Below are 17,408 nucleotides of genomic sequence, written 5' to 3'. Positions count from 1 at the left end.
AACAACAGAACTACCTCATCCTAGCGCAAACCGTTTTATGGAAAAACAGAATTTTTAAGATACTGCCGTGTTTTCATTAAGTGGATGTATTTTCGAAATGTCAAAACGCCCAATTACATGGTCAATGGAAACACAGCGGAGCGAAAGGTTGATTTCCCCCCTCATCCTTTGCGAGTGCATTTGCCCAATTTGATTTCTAATAGCCGCAGGAATGTTCTCGGCCATGTTCTTTTCGGCAAACCATTAATGGGAACAGCTGGGTCCCTCCGCTACGAGGACATGATTGCATTTTACCTTCTTGATAGATCTACAAAATCCATCTGGAAGATTTGGGAGTTCAGAAAACTGCTTACCGTGGTTAATTGTTTCTGATGTCAGTGGGACCAGACAAATACGTACATCTTGCGCAGGAGTATCTCGCGGAAGTATTCAAACTCCTTGAACTTCTTTCCATTTTGTTATAAAACAAACCTCAACTTTAACATATTTACTGGGATTTTATGTTAAAGAGTAACACAAAATAGTGCAAAATAGCTCCTGCTAAATACAGTGTCTTAAACTGGAAAAAAAAACTACAATGTTTCCTGTCTTTATTTTATTCTAAATGTTAAAAAAGTTCAATTTAAATTTTTTATTTTAAGGTATAAACAAACGCTTCAAACGTTCAAGATGAGTTGAAAAGTGTTTTGGAGTCAAGTGAATTGTTTCCATATTACGGAAAACCAATAAAAACTGATGGGACCTAAACAAAACAGAATTTTCAGCCTTTTATTTTTATGTCCAACTAAGTTTTATTTTTTTTACTATCCAGAGTTGTAAAATTATTATTTTAAATTATTTACTGTTCCTGACCATATGAAAAATACACTGACTGGCTGGATGGATGGATGTCATCCAAAACTCAGCATGAGATGGTGAAAAGAAAAATCAGCATAAGCAATAAATGACAAAAGTTATCACACAGTTGGTTTCACATCTTTACTGGACCATGGCTGCTACAAGTTATACCAGCAAACGACAAAGGAAGAAGAAACACAGACAGAGATAAAAATTTTATCACAAAAAAAAATAAAAAAATCTCCTGAAGAGTGATTATGCTTGAAAAAAAAAATCTGTAATGTACCGAAGAAAAGAAGAAATGAATGTGAAGGAGAATGAGTCAGCAGAGACACGCAGACAGCACCTCGTCCTTTAAAACGTCCACTTGTGGTGGTTTTCTTTGGCCATGAAAACCAAACACTTTCTCCTTCTACTCTGTCCTCTGGCGCCCACAAGTGGCGGTTTACAGGTAGTGCAGTGCCTGATTGAGGCAGGGGAGTTACGGTTCACATTGAAACGCACGGTGAACGGCGAGGATGGAGACGAGAAGAGTGTGGGGCGAGTCCAGATTGAAGTGGAGGGGGAAAAAAAACAGCTTCCTGTCTCCGTCAGAGGATTTTTTCCATCTCTTACATAATCTGGATAATCTCTTATCACAGCTTCCCTCCTCTCTGAAAGCAACCCGGAGGTTATGCGTGTGTCCGTCCACGTTCAGTTCCGCTGTCCTGTCGACCTCACACACTCACGTAAAGAAAGACAAAGGATCCGTTCCTCGTTTCTCCATCGTGTTTGTCTGTATCCTGCGCAGCACAACAGTCGCCCTTCCCTCACCATTCCCCTTTCGGAGTCTGTGGCTGACCGCTGGGGCCGATGACCCCTCCACTCCGTGGCCCCGGGCCCCTAGCAGAGGTCGGAGACATAATCGAAATCCTTGAAGTAGTCCTGCTCCTTCCGAGAAATGGCGCGGCGCTCACGGGGCGGCGTGAGCGCGGGGGCCTCGGCGGTGAACTCCGCGTCGAAGTTGCTGACGTCTTCCTTCCCCACAATGGTCGGGACGAAGGGAGGCGGGACTTTCCTCTGGAGAAGCGCGTCCCAGTCCATGCCCTGAGTGGGGTTGTTTTTAAATCGGTTAGTGAGGCGGTTAAGTTTGTGCTTTTCAACAGAGCGGCTGGTAGACTCAAAACAAATCTATCCGAAGTTCTCATCTCTGTTTAAAACAGTAAAGGGTCTAAAATATTTTTCCGGTGCTTCTTCTAGCAACTTCTTGGATTGAGAAATTTTACAGATGTTATTCCTTTATGGTTGTTAAAGTCACAGGAGTCCCGATATAACTTTTTTAAACTTGCGAATATCGCAGCTTTGAGCATTGGCAGATACCGATATTGACCGGATACAATATTATCACAAAACATACATACATTTATCACTTATTATGTAGTGTGGAACAAAAAAGGCTTAAGTGATTCTACTCTAACAGAAAACAATAGTCAATGACAATAGTTATTAAAACAACTGACCATTCTAATAGTTGCAGGACACAGGCACTGCTGGATAGAAATATTGGGCCGGAATCCTGGAGCGGACTGCTTTTATCGGAGATTTTAGTCGCAGGGCGATATAACCCGATACTCATTTTTCGGTTGATATCAAACAGATTATCGATATCAACATCAAACCGGGACACCCATAATTAAAGCCAGGTAAGCATCTTTTGCCATTTCATTATTCTGTTGCTTTATGTAATTCACGTCGGTCTCGCAGTTAAAGGTACTAAAATGTGAAATCGTGACAGAAACATTCGACCGAGTTTATGAAAACCTTGAAGGAATGAGAGACTCACTCTGAAAAACGGTTGTTTCTTGACGTCCTCTGCGTCCTTCTCTCCGGAGCCCAGGCGCCTCTCAGGGTTTCTTCTCAACAGCTGGTGAGGGAAACCAAAGGAACTCTTAGAAAAAACACATCGATACAGAGAGCCTGGCAAAGGGATTCCTAGCCCTTCACCAGGCTGTGTGTGTGTGTGTGTATTCTCTGATATCCTTAATGTAAAAATGGAGAGAATACAGTATGTGAACATCAGTCAGATTCAGGTCTGCACATTGAGAGAGATTCTTCCTTCTGAAAGACACTAGATTACATTTTGGTGTGTCAGAGTAAAGAACTCTACTCCACACTTTTCAGATTTTTATCTGTAAAACAAAATGTGGAAAATTATGCACAGTTTCACTTCCACTTTGTAACTACCTGCTACTTTGATTATACTTAGGTCTTTCACATAAGATTTGATTAAATAACATTGAAATTTGTGGTTGTACAGGATAAAGCACATAGAAAGGGTCATGGGTTTGAACACTTTTACTAGACACTGTCTCTAACATTTGACTTTTTATATATATATAAAAATAAGAATGTAAACAAGCAGGGGGAAGTGATTCAGTCTAACCCGTCTCATGATGCCGATGGCCTCGGTGGAGAGGAAGCGCGGGTAGCGCACCTCGTCGTTCACGATGCTGTCAAACACCTCCTCTTCATCGTCACCTGGAAACGGAGACTGAAACAGACCAGGATGGAAAAAAAATGAGATGTGGAAATCAGTTCTCTTCATTTACTCAGACTAGTGTCCAGACTTGTTCATCCATATTAATTGTGTGCATTAAACTATCTATTTATAGAGAGATATTGGTTAGTTTTGAAGTAGATTAACACTTTAGAATTTATCTAGAGAATTAATTTAAGAGAAGACAACTGAGTCAAACTTTCTCAGACTAAGCAAAAATGTGCTAAATAAAAAAAAAAAAAATTAGCTCTGCTAATAGCGCTTTAGCAGATTAGCCACCGCTATAAGTTTCGACACAAACTTGTGTCTTAGCCTTATGCTTAGCTTCCTCCCTGCTGCTCCCTACTCATCGTGGCCCTCCGTATCAGTGAAGAACATCCACTATGCGCTCACCTCGCCCACCAACATCTCGTAGACGAGTACGCCGAGCCCCCACCAGTCCACCGCTCTGGTGTAGGACGTGTCCGTTAGCACCTCGGGCGCCAGAAACTCTGGAGTACCACAGAAAGTACTGGTTCTGTCTCCGTAACCCATGCCTGGGGAAGGAAAAAACATGAAAGAGTTGTTAAAAGTGAAAAACTAGACATGAATAACAAAGTGCGACTAACAAAGAGGAGCATGCAACAGCAGCAGTGGAAGCTCATGGTCGACCCTGGAAGATGCTACTCATACTCTCTGTTTAAGCAGTGGTGACTCAAAGGGGGGGATTAAGGGGGGCATGCCCCCTTGAAAAATGCTTGTCACCCCCCAGAGAATCATAATCAGTTCATAGAAAAGCATTCAGTCATATTCTTCAATGAAGCATGAATGTAAAACTCAATAATTAAATAAATACATAAAAGTTAGTAATATATATGTATTTATAAATATACATTTATTTTGAAGTTTTTTACTGGGCTGGTCTGGCCAACAGTATGAACATTTTCTGAGCAGCAGCTGAGTACAAATTGACATGTGGAATTATTCCTGTTTTAGTTAAAGTCTGTTTCAAAAGTATTCACACCCCTGGGTTTTATTTCCCTTCATTTTGTCACCTAAAATTTGAAGGAAGCAAAAAATAAAGGTGAATGACTTCTGAAGGCAGTTGTTTACACAGTTTTTTAAAGTAAACATCAGAGTACAGTACCGATCACTTTTCTTCTACATTAAACTGGTACCACTAGATTGTGTTTGTACCAAGGTGTATGATGGGTTTTAAGCACTAACCTTCTTTACAGAGCCCAAAGTCGGCTATTTTCACAAAACCCTCCATATCAAGGAGCAGATTATCCAGTTTCAGATCCCTGGGAAAGAAATGGAAGTGGAATTATATCTAGTGTTGACAAATGAGTTAAGTCATATTATCCCCCCCCCCCCCAAGTACTCACCGATATACAATCTTATGGTCGTGAAGGAACTGCAGACCCAGGACAACGCAGGCTGAGTAAAACCTGTTCATAAGATGCAAACAGGAAGAAATTCACCAAACCGATTGGAGCTAAAGCACAAACCAGCTCTGCTTAATTCAGCCGCTAAACCTGGCAAGGCGCCAGAACTCACACAGCCCGCGGCTCGGAGAAGACGTCGGCGTGGATGTGCATCATGAGGTCGCCTCCCGCCGTGTACTCCATGACGAAGCACACGTGCTCCGGCGTCTGGAAGCACGCAAACAGGTTGACCAGGAAGGGGTGGTGGGAGCTGTTGACGGTCTCGAAGATCCGCTTCTCACACATCAGACTGGAGGAGAGGAAAGGGAGAGGTGAACGGGGAGCGTGTGACGAGTAAGCGGTAAAGCACTGGTTACCTTTCCACCTCGTCCCTAGCAACGATGTCTCCTTTCTTCAGGGCTTTGATGGCGTACTGGCTGCCGGTTTTTTTGTACTCCGACAGCAACACCTGACAGGAGGAGAGGAAGAGAACTTTAACCAGCTGCAGATTTCCATGACTTTACTGCAAATAACAAAAATCTCACCGAGTGTTTCTGGTCTAGCTTCTAGTGCAACTATCTTACTACCCTTGAAATAAGAAAAAAACTTATTTTTTTCTTATTTCAGAAAAAAATAAGAAACTATGACTGTTCAGCAGTACCTTCCCAAAGTGGCCCCTGCCAAGAACTGCGATCAGCTTGAAGTCCTGCAGACACAGAGGCCCTCTGCTGGCTCTGAGGGAAACAACATCAAACAGTTCTATTTCATCCCTACTGACCGCCAGAGGGCGGTGCTGAAAGCACTGAATGTTCCTTTCGCGCATGCGCTGTTCGAGCAATAATGTCAACAGAGTCACACCTGTGACACATCGGATGATCAATCAGAGGCTATATAGCATGACGTCATCCGAGGCTCTGTTCCTCTTTTCTTCTCGCGTGCGGTTCGTTTCGTATGGCATCAGCCTTTTGGATTTCTGAATCTTTTGCCGTCGTTGGACGCCCGACTGCCTGTTGGCCGGAGTTGCGGAGTATCGCCCTCCGAGGGCTGCGACGGATCTTCATTTAAGGAACTGTTTGTTGGTGATGACAGCGTTTCCGCCTCCTCTCCCAACTCACAGGTTAGCCCTACTGTGTCTGACGTTGCTGACCGCGTCTGCCTGCAGTTGGTCTGCTGGTCTTTTCTGTAATTGGTGACGGTAGCGTCTCGCCCCCTCTCCCAATTTCAGCCAATTTTGTGATCGTAGCTCTTAATTGGTGACGGCAGCGTTTTCGCTCCCCTCTCCCAGTTTAGTTTTTTCCCTTTATTCTGGACATGGACAGCTCCCACTGTTGTTCGGATTGTGGAGCTGTGCTTCAGGCAGATGATGGTCATGACCTGTGCCCTGCCTGCCTCGGGCATGATCACCTGGTTGAGGCCCTGTCGGATAATCCCTGCATGAACTGCAGCTACATGCCCCATGCAGTGAAGGTGGCTCGACTGGCCCAGTTACGCCCCGAGTGTGGACATGACCTTCCACCTTCTGGGCAGGTAACTGTACCTAGGCGCTCTAAGCGCAGGTCTGAGGCCACAGCCTCTGTGGCTCCTCCTAAGAAGAAGCGAACTAAGTCTGACCAGGGTCTTTCCACAAGGGTTGAACGGTTGTCTGCAGAGTTGGCGGAGATGAAATCCCTTTTTCAGGCACGTCAGGTGGAGGCTCCCCTGACTGGGTTCCCTTCCCCACCTATGCCAGAGTTGACTGTGGAGGACGATGTGCTGTCTTTGGCTGCCTCTGCCTCTCACTTTGGGAATGAGGAAGAGGAGGCACAGTCGTCTCGCGCTTCGGAGACTGGCTCACACTCTTCATCTCAGAGTGCAGCTAGTGGGGCTGGTGACAGCTCAATACGAGACATCATGCGTATGGCCTTCAGACAACTGCAGCTGGATGTCCCGCAAGAGGTGGACTCCGCTCCTGGCAGTGCTTTTTTCAGGCGTGGCCGAGGCCCTACTCCCTTTTCTGTCCCTCCATCGGAGGAGTACCTCAGGGAGTTGCATGCTTGTTGGCGGGACCCTAAAGCCTTTTCAAATCTCTCCCCAGATGGTCGAGTGTTGGCAGCTATGCATGAGTCGGTCAAGGCGGGCTTGGACCGCATGCCTGCGGTTGAACCTGCGGTTGCCTCGCTCATCGTGTCTCCAGATGAAGCACTGCGTGATGATGTTCGGTGCCCGCGGGCTCAATGTCGTATTACAGATGACTTCCTCTGTAAGGCGTATAATGCTGGAGCACATGCCGGCCGCCTTGGCAATTCCTTGGCACACCTCATGTTTGCCCTTTCTGCATCCCTTCAGGATACCAGTGGGGCAGATGCAGCTGTTGGCTTTAGCGATGCAGCGCTTCAGGCCTTTGCATTGATGTCCAGGGAGCTTGGGCGTGTGATGTCTTTTCTGGTCCAGGCTCGCCGACAGGTCTGGCTGGCTCAGTCCACGTTGACTGAAACATGCCGTAGGACCCTCCGCAGTGTTCCTGTTGTGCCAGGGGAGTTGTTCGGTTCTGCTGCCTTAGAAGCGCTGGACCGAACCGTTCAGGCGCGGCAGACTAGAGAACAGCTTTCGGGCCTCAGCAGAGGTATGCCCCCTCCTCATCGTAATCTAGGGCGCCCAGCGGCTGGCCCCAGTATTCGGCCATTGCCTCGGGGTTCCGCTCGGCCTAGTGGGTCTTACCCTCGTCATGTAGAGCGGAGATCCAGCAGGGACTTTCGTGAGCTGGTCCGCCAACCAACCAGACACACCCGGGCCGCAGACGTTGGCCACCGCCCCCCCAGACCACCTAGGGGTCGGGGGGAGAGAAAGTGAGGCCACCAGGCCGGCCGTCGGATATTTTTCTCATCAGCAGCTCAGTTACTGGGCTGCTCTCGCTGTGGATCCATGGGTGGTTGCCACTCTGACCCATGGTTACCGGCTACAATTCCGACGGCGGCCTCACATCTCACACCGGGTCAGGGTGACCGTCATTGCCGACCCGGTGAAAGCGCAAGCCCTGGACCAGGAGCTTTCCGCCCTCCTGTCCAAGGGTGCAATCGAGGCAGTGGATCCTCTGCGGCAACCCAGAGGCTACTATTCAATGTATTTTCTCGTGCCAAAAAAGACGGGCGGCTTTCGTCCCATTTTAGATCTCAGGGGACTCAATCAGTATTTAAAGGTCCTGCCTTTTCACATGCTCACGACGGCAGAGGTTTTGCGGGCTGTGACAAAGGGAGAATGGTTTACATCAATCGACCTTACAGATGCGTACTTTCATGTACCTATTGCGGCAGAACATCGTCGCTTTCTCAGGTTTGCCTATCGGGGTCGCCACTGGCAGTTCCGTGTGCTCCCGTTCGGCCTCTCACTGTCCCCGAGGGTGTTCACTCGGTGCGTGAAGGCGGCCCTCTCTCCTCTGCAGGCCCAAGGTATGAAGGTTCTGCCATACCTCGACGACTGGCTTCTCTGCGCCCCGTCTCGAGAGCAGGCATCTCGCGATGCGAGTCGCCTGCTCGCTCATATGTCCCGGTTGGGCCTCAGGGTGAACATGGAGAAGAGCTGTCTGATTCCTTCACAGACAACCACTTTTCTTGGGGTGATTTTGGATTCTCCCTCCATGACAGCCTACCCATCTGTCCAGAGGGTGGATGGCATTCTCCGACTGGTGAGTCGATTCAGGCTGGGCAGGCGGCTTTCTTACATCGTCTTCCTGCGGCTGCTGGGCAAGCTAACATCAGTTACTCGGGTTGTGCCCTTAGGTCTGCTGTCTTTGCGCCCTTTGCAGAGGTGGATCAACAGCTGGCGCCTGGATGCGAGACTACACAGGCATCGCAAACTTGTGGTAACGTGGCCATGTCTTCGTGCCCTGAGTCCATGGAGAGACAGGGCCTACTTGTCCAGGGGCGTGTCCATGGGGGTGGTTGTGTATCGCAGGGAGGTGGTCACGACAGATGCCAGCTCCATGGGATGGGGTGCTGTGTGGCAACACAGGGCGGTCCAGGGCCGCTGGTGTCCACAGGATCGCTCCAAACATATAAATGTATTGGAGCTGCATGCTGTGCATTTGGCTCTCAGGCACTTTTTGCCCCACCTGCAGGGGAGACATGTCCTGATTCGGTCAGACAACACCTCTGTTGTCTACCACATCAACCACCAAGGTGGCACCAGGTCAGCACAGCTTCTGAAGGAGTCCCAGGATCTCCTGGAATGGGCGTCTGTTCACCTATCCACCCTGCAGGCGGTGTACTTGCCAGGGCTGCACAACCAGGTAGCAGACTCCCTTTCCCGACGGGCGCCGGCTCCGGGAGAGTGGTCCCTCCACGGCGATATAGTCCGCCTGATCTGGGACCTTTTCGGTCAGGCAGAGGTCGACCTATTCTCCACGGAGGAGTCGACTCATTGTCCTCTATGGTTTTCCCTTACAGGGGCGGCAGGTGCGCTGGGCCAGGACGCCTTGGCCCATCCTTGGCCAAGAGTCCTCCTATATGCCTTCCCCCCCCTTTCCCTGATATGGCCGACTCTTCAGAGAGTTCTCGAGGAGGGCCACAAGATGTTGCTGGTGGCTCCATATTGGCCGGCACGGCCATGGTTCCCCCTACTACGGAGTCTGTGTCACGGTGTCCCATGGTGTCTTCCGACCAGGAGGGATTTACTGTCTCAGTTGGGGGGTCAGATATGGCATCCCGACCCTCAACGCCTCCGGCTGTGGGTGTGGCCACTGGGAGACTTGAACAGCAGCTGACTGGGTATTCAGGTCCTGTCAGGCACACTATTTTGAGTGCCAGGGCATTCTCCACTCGTCAGCAATATGAAAACAGATGGCGTCTGTTTTCCCGGTGGTGCTCTGCCCACAATACTGATCCAGTAACCTGTCCGGTTCCCACTATTTTGGAATTTCTTCAGTCGCTTCTTGATGAGGGACGTTCTCCTTCTACGCTTAAGGTATATGTAGCGGCTATATCATCTTGTCATGCTGACGTTGATGGCTGTACAGTGGGGAGCCATATGCTGGTTTCTCTTTTTTTGCGTGGTGCTCGTAGGCTGCACCTGCCAACAATTCCGCGAGCACCAGTTTGGGACCTGTCCTTGGTCCTCAGTGCTCTGTGCCGCCCTCCATTTGAGCCTTTGGTTCATACAGACCTCAAATGGGTGTCATGTAAAACGGCTTTTTTGTTGGCTATTGTCTCCGCTAAGAGGGTCAGTGAGCTACATGCTCTTTCTGTCAGCCCGTCGTGTCTCAGATGGAGTTCAGATGGTTCTGGGGTTACCTTGTGGCCAAACCCAGCGTTTGTTCCTAAAGTGCTCTCTCGTTCTCATTGTAACCAACCATTGAGGTTGGCGCGTTTTCAGCCTACGTCAGGGGAAGCTGACGATAGTTCTGAGTTACTGTGCCCAGTGAGGGCACTGGAAGCCTATATTGCAGCCACTGCTGCTATAAGGCGCTCGGACCAGCTTTTCTTGTGTTATGGGGGCCCGAGATTAGGTTGTCCTCTGTCCAAACAGCGCCTCTCCCATTGGATCGTGGACGTCATCTGCCACGCCTACACTGTAGGGCATCGCCCCCGGCCAGTTGGCGTGAAGGCACACTCTACCAGGAGTGTTTCCACTTCCTGGGCAGCCTTGAGAGGGGTTCCACTGGAAGCTATATGTGCTGCGGCGTCATGGGCTTCTCCGAGCACGTTCACTAGATTTTACAATGTGAATGTGGCCTCCTCTCATTCTCTGGACCAGGTTCTTTTACAGGGGTCCTCTGGGTCTCCTCATTGAGGTATGTGCTCAGGATTCCTTGTGACATTGCTGGTATTAGTCATTCAGTGCTTTCAGCACCGCCCTCTGGCGGTCAGTAGGGATGAAATAGAACGAAAGTTACGTATGTAACTACGGTTCTATGAATCCCGGATGACCGCCAGAGATTCTCTGTCACTCAGAATCCTTGCGTTTCGCGAGAAGATTCTGTAGGAACAGAGCCTCGGATGACGTCATGCTATATAGCCTCTGATTGATCATCCGATGTGTCACAGGTGTGACTCTGTTGACATTATTGCTCGAACAGCGCATGCGCGAAAGGAACATTCAGTGCTTTCAGCACCGCCCTCTGGCGGTCATCCGGGATTCATAGAACCGTAGTTACATACGTAACTTTCGATTTATGTCCTGTTTTCTAAAACCAGGGTTTCCTAATGCAGTGTTTCCCCACTCTGGTCCTCAAGGCACACTGTCCTACATGTTTTAGAGGTTTCCCTGATTCAATGTGCCTGATTCAGCTGATTGCAGTTCAACAAACGCCTGTTAATCAGTCATCGATTGAAACCAGCTGGGCTGAAGGAAGGAAATACCTAAAACATGCAGGGCAGTGAGCATTGAGGACCAGGGTTGGGGAACACATCAAAGATCTATCATTTGGCAAAGTACTGGATGACTGGATGACTGGATGTATGGATGGATGGATGGATGGATGGATGGATGGATGGATGGATGGACGACTGGATGGATGGATGGATGGACGACTGGATGGATGGACGGATGGATGGATGGATGGATGGACGGACGACTGGATGGATGGATGGATGGATGGATGGATGGATGGATGGATGGATGGATGGATGGATGGATGGATGGATGGATGGATGGATGGATGGATGGATGGATGGATGGATGGATGGATGGAGAAATTCTTCAGTGAGCTGGATATGGACTAAAGTCTAGAAATAGGAAACTTTTCCAGACTCAGTTCTCATATTTAAATGTAGGACCGAACCGATCGCTAGAATAACTTTATTACAATTCAGTTCAAACATACTTTATTGATCTCAAATGGAAATTAAATGTTGGAAGTCATTCATTCAAATTATCTCATTAATCCAAAAATAAATGGCTTTGATGGAGGGGAAAGATGCTCTAAATGTAGCTATAAGTCTTAATCATGGGATTATTTAATACAATCCATTATTACTAAAAAAATCTGAAGCTGTTTTACTCCTAAAATCCTTATTTTGGAGTTCAGAGCAGCTTAGTGCTCCTCACTCCGGGGCAACATGTGCAATAATTCTCATTACTGATGACTCGGCCCTATTAACAGGTGTTGCAGCCTGACACAGGCTCACACTGAGCCAGTAGGCGGTTTCCTGATCTCACGCTGAGGCGGCCATATTGCAAAGTGTCATGTTCGGGAGTGTGTTTTGATCATGAGTGGGTGTGAGGTGAGAAAGACACACTGGATAAGAGGGGAGGGTTCTCGTTGTGTGTCTGCACCTGCGCAAAGAGTTCTGGGACTGCGATCTGGTTGGCTGCTGCTGAGCGGGGACGTCAGGGGTGGGCGGGGCCTCGATGACGGCCGTCTGCTCCTGTCCGGACGGAGAAACACAGCGGGGTGAAAGTGAAAAGGAGGTAAAGATGAAACGCCAGATTGCTCCTGTCCTCCTCGCTCCTTCCCTCCTTCCTCCTGGTTAATTATTTGTCTTAAAAAAAACATCAACGTAATTAATCCTGTAGCGCTTCAGCCCCACTGAACGCACCATCTGTCGAAGGCCCTCAGACTCCGCTTGAGCCCCTCGCATTCGATCTCTCTGGCGCTCATTAGCAGAAGCCCGGCTGTGACGTGTCCAAGCATGTTGGACACACATTATGTACGCAGACACCTTGTAGGTTATTGTTTACATATGGAAATTTCGTGCACGCACACAACTCTGGAGGGCAAAAGGACGATTTTTTTTTTTATCTGCCTCAGTAGAGCAGTTGTATTGAAATGAAACCTGGAGACGTAGGTGTTATTAATTTAGTGCAGTGTGCCACAGGAAAGGGAAAATGACAGAAAAACATTGAAGAACAACTTCAAACCACACCTATTCTTTGTTTCTAACTCTGTCGGCTAGGCTACACATACTCATTGCCATAGCAACTAACTGACAACGTCACTAATGTGTCGGGATTCAACGCCAGAAAACACGCAAACATTTCTCACAAAGAACAAAACGTTCAGTCCGTTAAGTTTTCAGGTTTGATGTTTTCATTTGATGCAACGATCAATAAATGATTGTCTGAACATAAACATTCACATATTAACTCTCTCACCTAAGTTTAAACTGTCCGATTGGATATTTTTGCTCATTTTCATTGTACGCAGTTCTATAAATGTCCTGTGAGTAAATATATTTTCCCATTTATCCATAACTGGAACTTTCAATATCCAGCATGTTATTTTCACAATTTACCGTCTATTAAAAGAGTGCCCCTCAGATTAATTTCACCAAAACTCACAGAATTCTGCAGCACGTCTACATGTTACATTTGTCAAAGTCAAGCTAGCATACCTGACCTACTCGCTGTTTTGTTTTAATTAAAACTTTTTCCCAACCTTGTTGTCTAGTTGCTGACAATTTGTAGCAAAGCATTGAGTCACTTTTGTTTTATAGATCATACCTATATTTAAGATTTAGCACCTTGTGTTGATGACTTGGTAGCTAAACTAATGGTAGTCATCCTCAGCGTGCTGTTTTTTGCCCTCCAGGTGTCGACACATAAATATTAGATTAGATGGCTATTAGAGAGGCACACCTCAAAGTAGAGATGCACCAATATAAAAATTTGGACTGACAAGTCCGATGACAGATATTTACCGATATTGTACATATATCTTCCTACACTTTTCGACACACTACCCACATTGCCTCTCAGTTTCAGTTAAACACCCCATAATCCTTTGTGAGCTAACTGTGCATACCTCCTGCAAACATATACCTTTTATACATTTAGTTATAAACAAGTTTCTGTCATGAATCTGGATGAAGAGTTGATTACTAATCTTGTAGAAACTGGAGATTTCTTTTTAAAACTTGCTTATTTCCTGGCAAGAACGTAGCTGTTAAACATGGTAGACAGATTTTCAGCAGGCTGGTGCTGTTCCAGAAAGTTTATGCTAGCCAGATTTCAAAATGATTTCTGAAGAGTCTTTTGAGGAACGTTGTTAATTTGGAGGACCTCGTTATATTTAGGGTTATACCGATAAATCTGTCCATATTTCCTTAGATTAGGGATATCGACAATCGGCCGATGCTTACATGTGAAACCAAGCTATAACCTCTGCCTGCTTTCTTTTTCACTGTAGCTGCTATTCGTCTCAACTTACCAGGGGCGCTGGGGCGTCCACCACGTCTTTCCTCGTCTCTGCTTTCGGAGGAGAATCGCTGTCCAGATTCAACTTCTCCACTGAGATTTCTCTGCACAAAACACAAAAATGACGGTTACTGTCAGTAGTTTAAAGTCGTTCACAATTCATTCTTCACTGGCTAATCTGTGAACTACTTTGACTTTCCCTGAGAAACATTCTTCAGATTACCAGACCTAGCCTCAGGACAGTCATTTCCGTACCCCGTGGTGTGTGCAATCGTGTTGCTGGAGAAGCTGGGTGTGTATGCAGGCGTGTTGCTTCCAGTGGGGATGGCGTTCCTCAGCAGGCGGACCCAGGTGGCGATGTCCACGTTCATCTGACGGGCACGCAGGAAGGCTTTGCCTGAAACGCAACGCACAGCGAGACACGTGTCAGAAACAGCTAAACGTCATCAGCGTACGGTGCAAGCCGCCTCTCGCGGATTTCAAGAGCCAACCCCACGAAGCTGCCGTGCTTCCTGGATCTGATTTTTCAGAAATGTTCATAATCCCTTTGAGAGAAAGAATAATAATAATAAAAGATTTTATAAGCAGCAGCTTTGCTCAATCCTTCTGGATTATAAAACCTTTAAATCAAGCATAAATCAGGTTATGCTCTCTGGCATTTTGCATGATCTACATCTAAGTTTCACCTAAAACCACTTTCAGACCCGATCTAAACTGTAGTCTACATTAGGTCTAATTCACAAATCAAGAGCTCTAAATTTACCATCTCAAACCTCACAAAATACGGATCATGGTTGGAAGAACAAGATCCTGGATCCACACTGTGGACCAGACAGTGAAAGTCTTTGCTCAGAATGGACAGAAGCGATTGACTTATTGAGGACAAGAACTCCTCTATCAGCTGGTGAAACCTAAAAAATGCAAGTCTGACAAGAATCAACTTCCTGTTTCCTGGAATTACTGGTATTTTTTTTCCCAAGGTTCCTCTGTGGAGCATTTAGCTTAAGAATGAGAATGTTGCCAGAGTCCAGTTTGGAAGTGAACCCACCATGCTGCTTGGAGAAGACCTTCTTCTGCCTCTGCAGTCGGCGGCCTCGCTCTATGACCGGGTTGAAGAAGGTCACCTGAAAGCCAGACGTTTCCGTGTTACAGTCAACTCAACCCTGCCATTGTTTCCCAGTATTTGGTCACGTGCTGCTGAGCGGAGCCCCACCTCGGCCAGCAGCAGCCCCTGTGGCTCCAGCTCCAGCTGGACCTGGTGCCTCTGGTTGTCCAGGAACTCCTCCAGCTTCAGGTACTTCAGGGCGCACAGCGAGCGATAATCTCTCCAGTACACAGCTATCTCCATCTCCCGGGACTAAAGCCAGGACATGACACGTTTTTTTTTTTTAGAAAAAAATAAAAAATCTCTTTATAATTACGCATTTCCAGCATGTCTCTAACAAAGTCTTACTCGCTCCAGTTCTACGGTGAAAGTGTGGTCCCAGGCCTGCTCCCCCACCGTTCTCCAGGGCGTCTGGCCCACCATGGTGTTCTCCAGCTTCAGCACTGCGCTCACCTCCGCTGCAAACCAAGCAGGGAAACAAAAACACTTAACAAGTTCTTCTAGAGTTTTCTTTAACCTACCAGGCATATTTTGCGCGTGCAGAAGATTAGTCCACATATTAATCTTTGTTTGATCGATCAAACATGTTTAAGTTGATTGAGTGTATTGCAACCTTTCAAGAAGGAAGGCCTCTTGTTCAGATTAAACCAACAACCAATGATTATTTTAGTAATATAGTTATTCTATCAATTAATCGATTAAGCGGATAAAATAACTGGGACATTCTGCAGACTTTTCTTTAGATCACTTGAGCTTATTTTACACAGTATTAGAAATGTATATAAAAAATACAAATACACAAATAACTCCTTTTATAATGACAAAATAATTATTTTGCCAAAAATGCAACATATCATTCCTTCGGTAAACAACTTAATCATTTGCAGCAAAGGATGCATCTCTAACTAAAAAAATAAATATTTTAGCATTAACATGTGAACACCAACACAGTGTAGGGCTGATCTGTTGATGACTTATTTCATAACTAGACAGCAAAAGGTGCCCAATAGGATTTCTTTTTTTTTTTTACAGAATTTGAACTAGATGAAGCTAAAACTGCCAGAGTTCTGGCTAGAACACATTTACAGACAAAGGTTATTTTTTTAACCTTATATATGAAATGAATGTATTCTTTGTACAGTTTTGGCTTAATTAATTGCTGCTCTGAGTGTGTTGCTCTGTCACCTAATGAATGGTCTTTTTTGAGACTGTATACTCCAGTTAACAATTAATCGATTGCTAAATTAGTTGACGATTATTTGAATAATCGATTCATTGGGATTAATCCGATTAATCGCTTCAGTCCTAATTCAGACTTTGGTTGTTTGTGAAGATTTTTGTCTCTTCAGGGTTTTTTTTCTCAGCTGTTCTTGTTTCGTCCCTGCCATACGCGTGTCTCAGTTACAGTGCTTTTTATTGCTTTCCCCGAGAAAAATGTTTTAAAAAAGCCTTATTTATTGCAGCAGGATGAACTCACACATCAAAAATGAGAAAAATAAAACTTCTAAGTTAATTCAATGGGGTGGAAAAGCCCATGTTAAGAAATAACTGGTTCTAATAAATCATTTGGTGAACAAGTTATTCTTTTTTGTTAAAAAAAAAAAAAGTTTTTAAACACGTCAAGTATAAATGCTACGTTTTTTTTAAAGCAGTTTAGAGTTTCTAGGATCTTCTATTTAGTGATCGTTTTGTTTATGGGGAACAAGTATGATGTGACAAAGTGGCCTTTTTGTTTTAGCCATTAGTGCTAGTAGGACCAAGGACCCATATTTGTTTTACCACCATGTTCAGTGAGCAGGATATGTAAGGGAGTGATTAATAATAATAGAGCCGTTCTCTCTTCTACCATCACAAACACACAGAGTTTTCTAAACTCTGGAGCTTTAACAGGAACTGCTTGCTTTGAGTCTAGATTTAGGTTTTTACAACAAACATTCCCGGGAAAGCAAATCGGGCCTCTTCTTTTCCCAAAACTCTGAGAATGTTTTGAAATGTAGAAAAATTTAAATATAAATCAGAAAACTGTGAACTTACAACGGACCATCATTAGCTATTTCAAAATAATAAAAGAAAAAAAAACAAGAACATACGACCAAATCAAGACAGAAATTAAAATGATCAAACTTCTTCCAGGCTGAGCTGAAAACAGATTTTGTGATTTCACCAAGAGAAGAAATCACGCTGCCCTGTCGGCAACAGTAGAGGTGCCAGAAGCTTTGATGTCTGTAATTCCCACTAAAAACCTGGAACAATAAAGCTCAGTTTGTCTGAAGGCTTTTTACACGTAGTCACCAGGGACAAGGGAGTAATTATTTCATACGGCGCCAATTTGTCAAGTTTCCTTACAAAGAACGGAGCGCTCTGTAATTTTCATTGCAGGCACACCTCAACTGTGAGAGACAGAATCTGAAAGCAA

General features: G+C 45.9%; 1 protein-coding gene across 3 annotated transcripts in view; it reads right to left on the bottom strand.

Annotated features, from left to right (window-relative positions):
- Positions 1–964: 964 nt before the first annotated feature.
- The window catches only part of LOC106930631 (serine/threonine-protein kinase N1-like), a 47,477-nt gene continuing 31,033 nt past the window's right edge, over positions 965–17,408 (bottom strand). For all 3 annotated transcript variants that reach the window (XM_015008292.2, XM_015008291.2, XM_015008290.2), the window contains exons 8-22: positions 15,341–15,450; positions 15,101–15,244; positions 14,936–15,011; positions 14,143–14,284; positions 13,901–13,991; positions 12,028–12,119; positions 5,441–5,513; positions 5,157–5,248; positions 4,913–5,089; positions 4,741–4,803; positions 4,580–4,656; positions 3,767–3,909; positions 3,260–3,367; positions 2,660–2,740; positions 965–1,923 (exon numbers count right to left, since the gene is read on the bottom strand). In XM_015008292.2, the coding sequence (XP_014863778.2) occupies positions 1,720–1,923; positions 2,660–2,740; positions 3,260–3,367; positions 3,767–3,909; positions 4,580–4,656; positions 4,741–4,803; positions 4,913–5,089; positions 5,157–5,248; positions 5,441–5,513; positions 12,028–12,119; positions 13,901–13,991; positions 14,143–14,284; positions 14,936–15,011; positions 15,101–15,244; positions 15,341–15,450 (1,673 nt within the window). In that variant the 3' untranslated portion in view covers positions 965–1,719. The remainder of the gene's footprint in view (positions 1,924–2,659; positions 2,741–3,259; positions 3,368–3,766; positions 3,910–4,579; positions 4,657–4,740; positions 4,804–4,912; positions 5,090–5,156; positions 5,249–5,440; positions 5,514–12,027; positions 12,120–13,900; positions 13,992–14,142; positions 14,285–14,935; positions 15,012–15,100; positions 15,245–15,340; positions 15,451–17,408) is intronic.

This window comes from Poecilia mexicana, unplaced genomic scaffold (assembly GCF_051168715.1).
Source record: "Poecilia mexicana isolate PSO_F unplaced genomic scaffold, ASM5116871v1 scaffold_8, whole genome shotgun sequence".
Classification (NCBI taxonomy): domain Eukaryota; kingdom Metazoa; phylum Chordata; class Actinopteri; order Cyprinodontiformes; family Poeciliidae; genus Poecilia; species Poecilia mexicana.
This window is presented reverse-complemented; position numbering and strand designations above follow the sequence as displayed.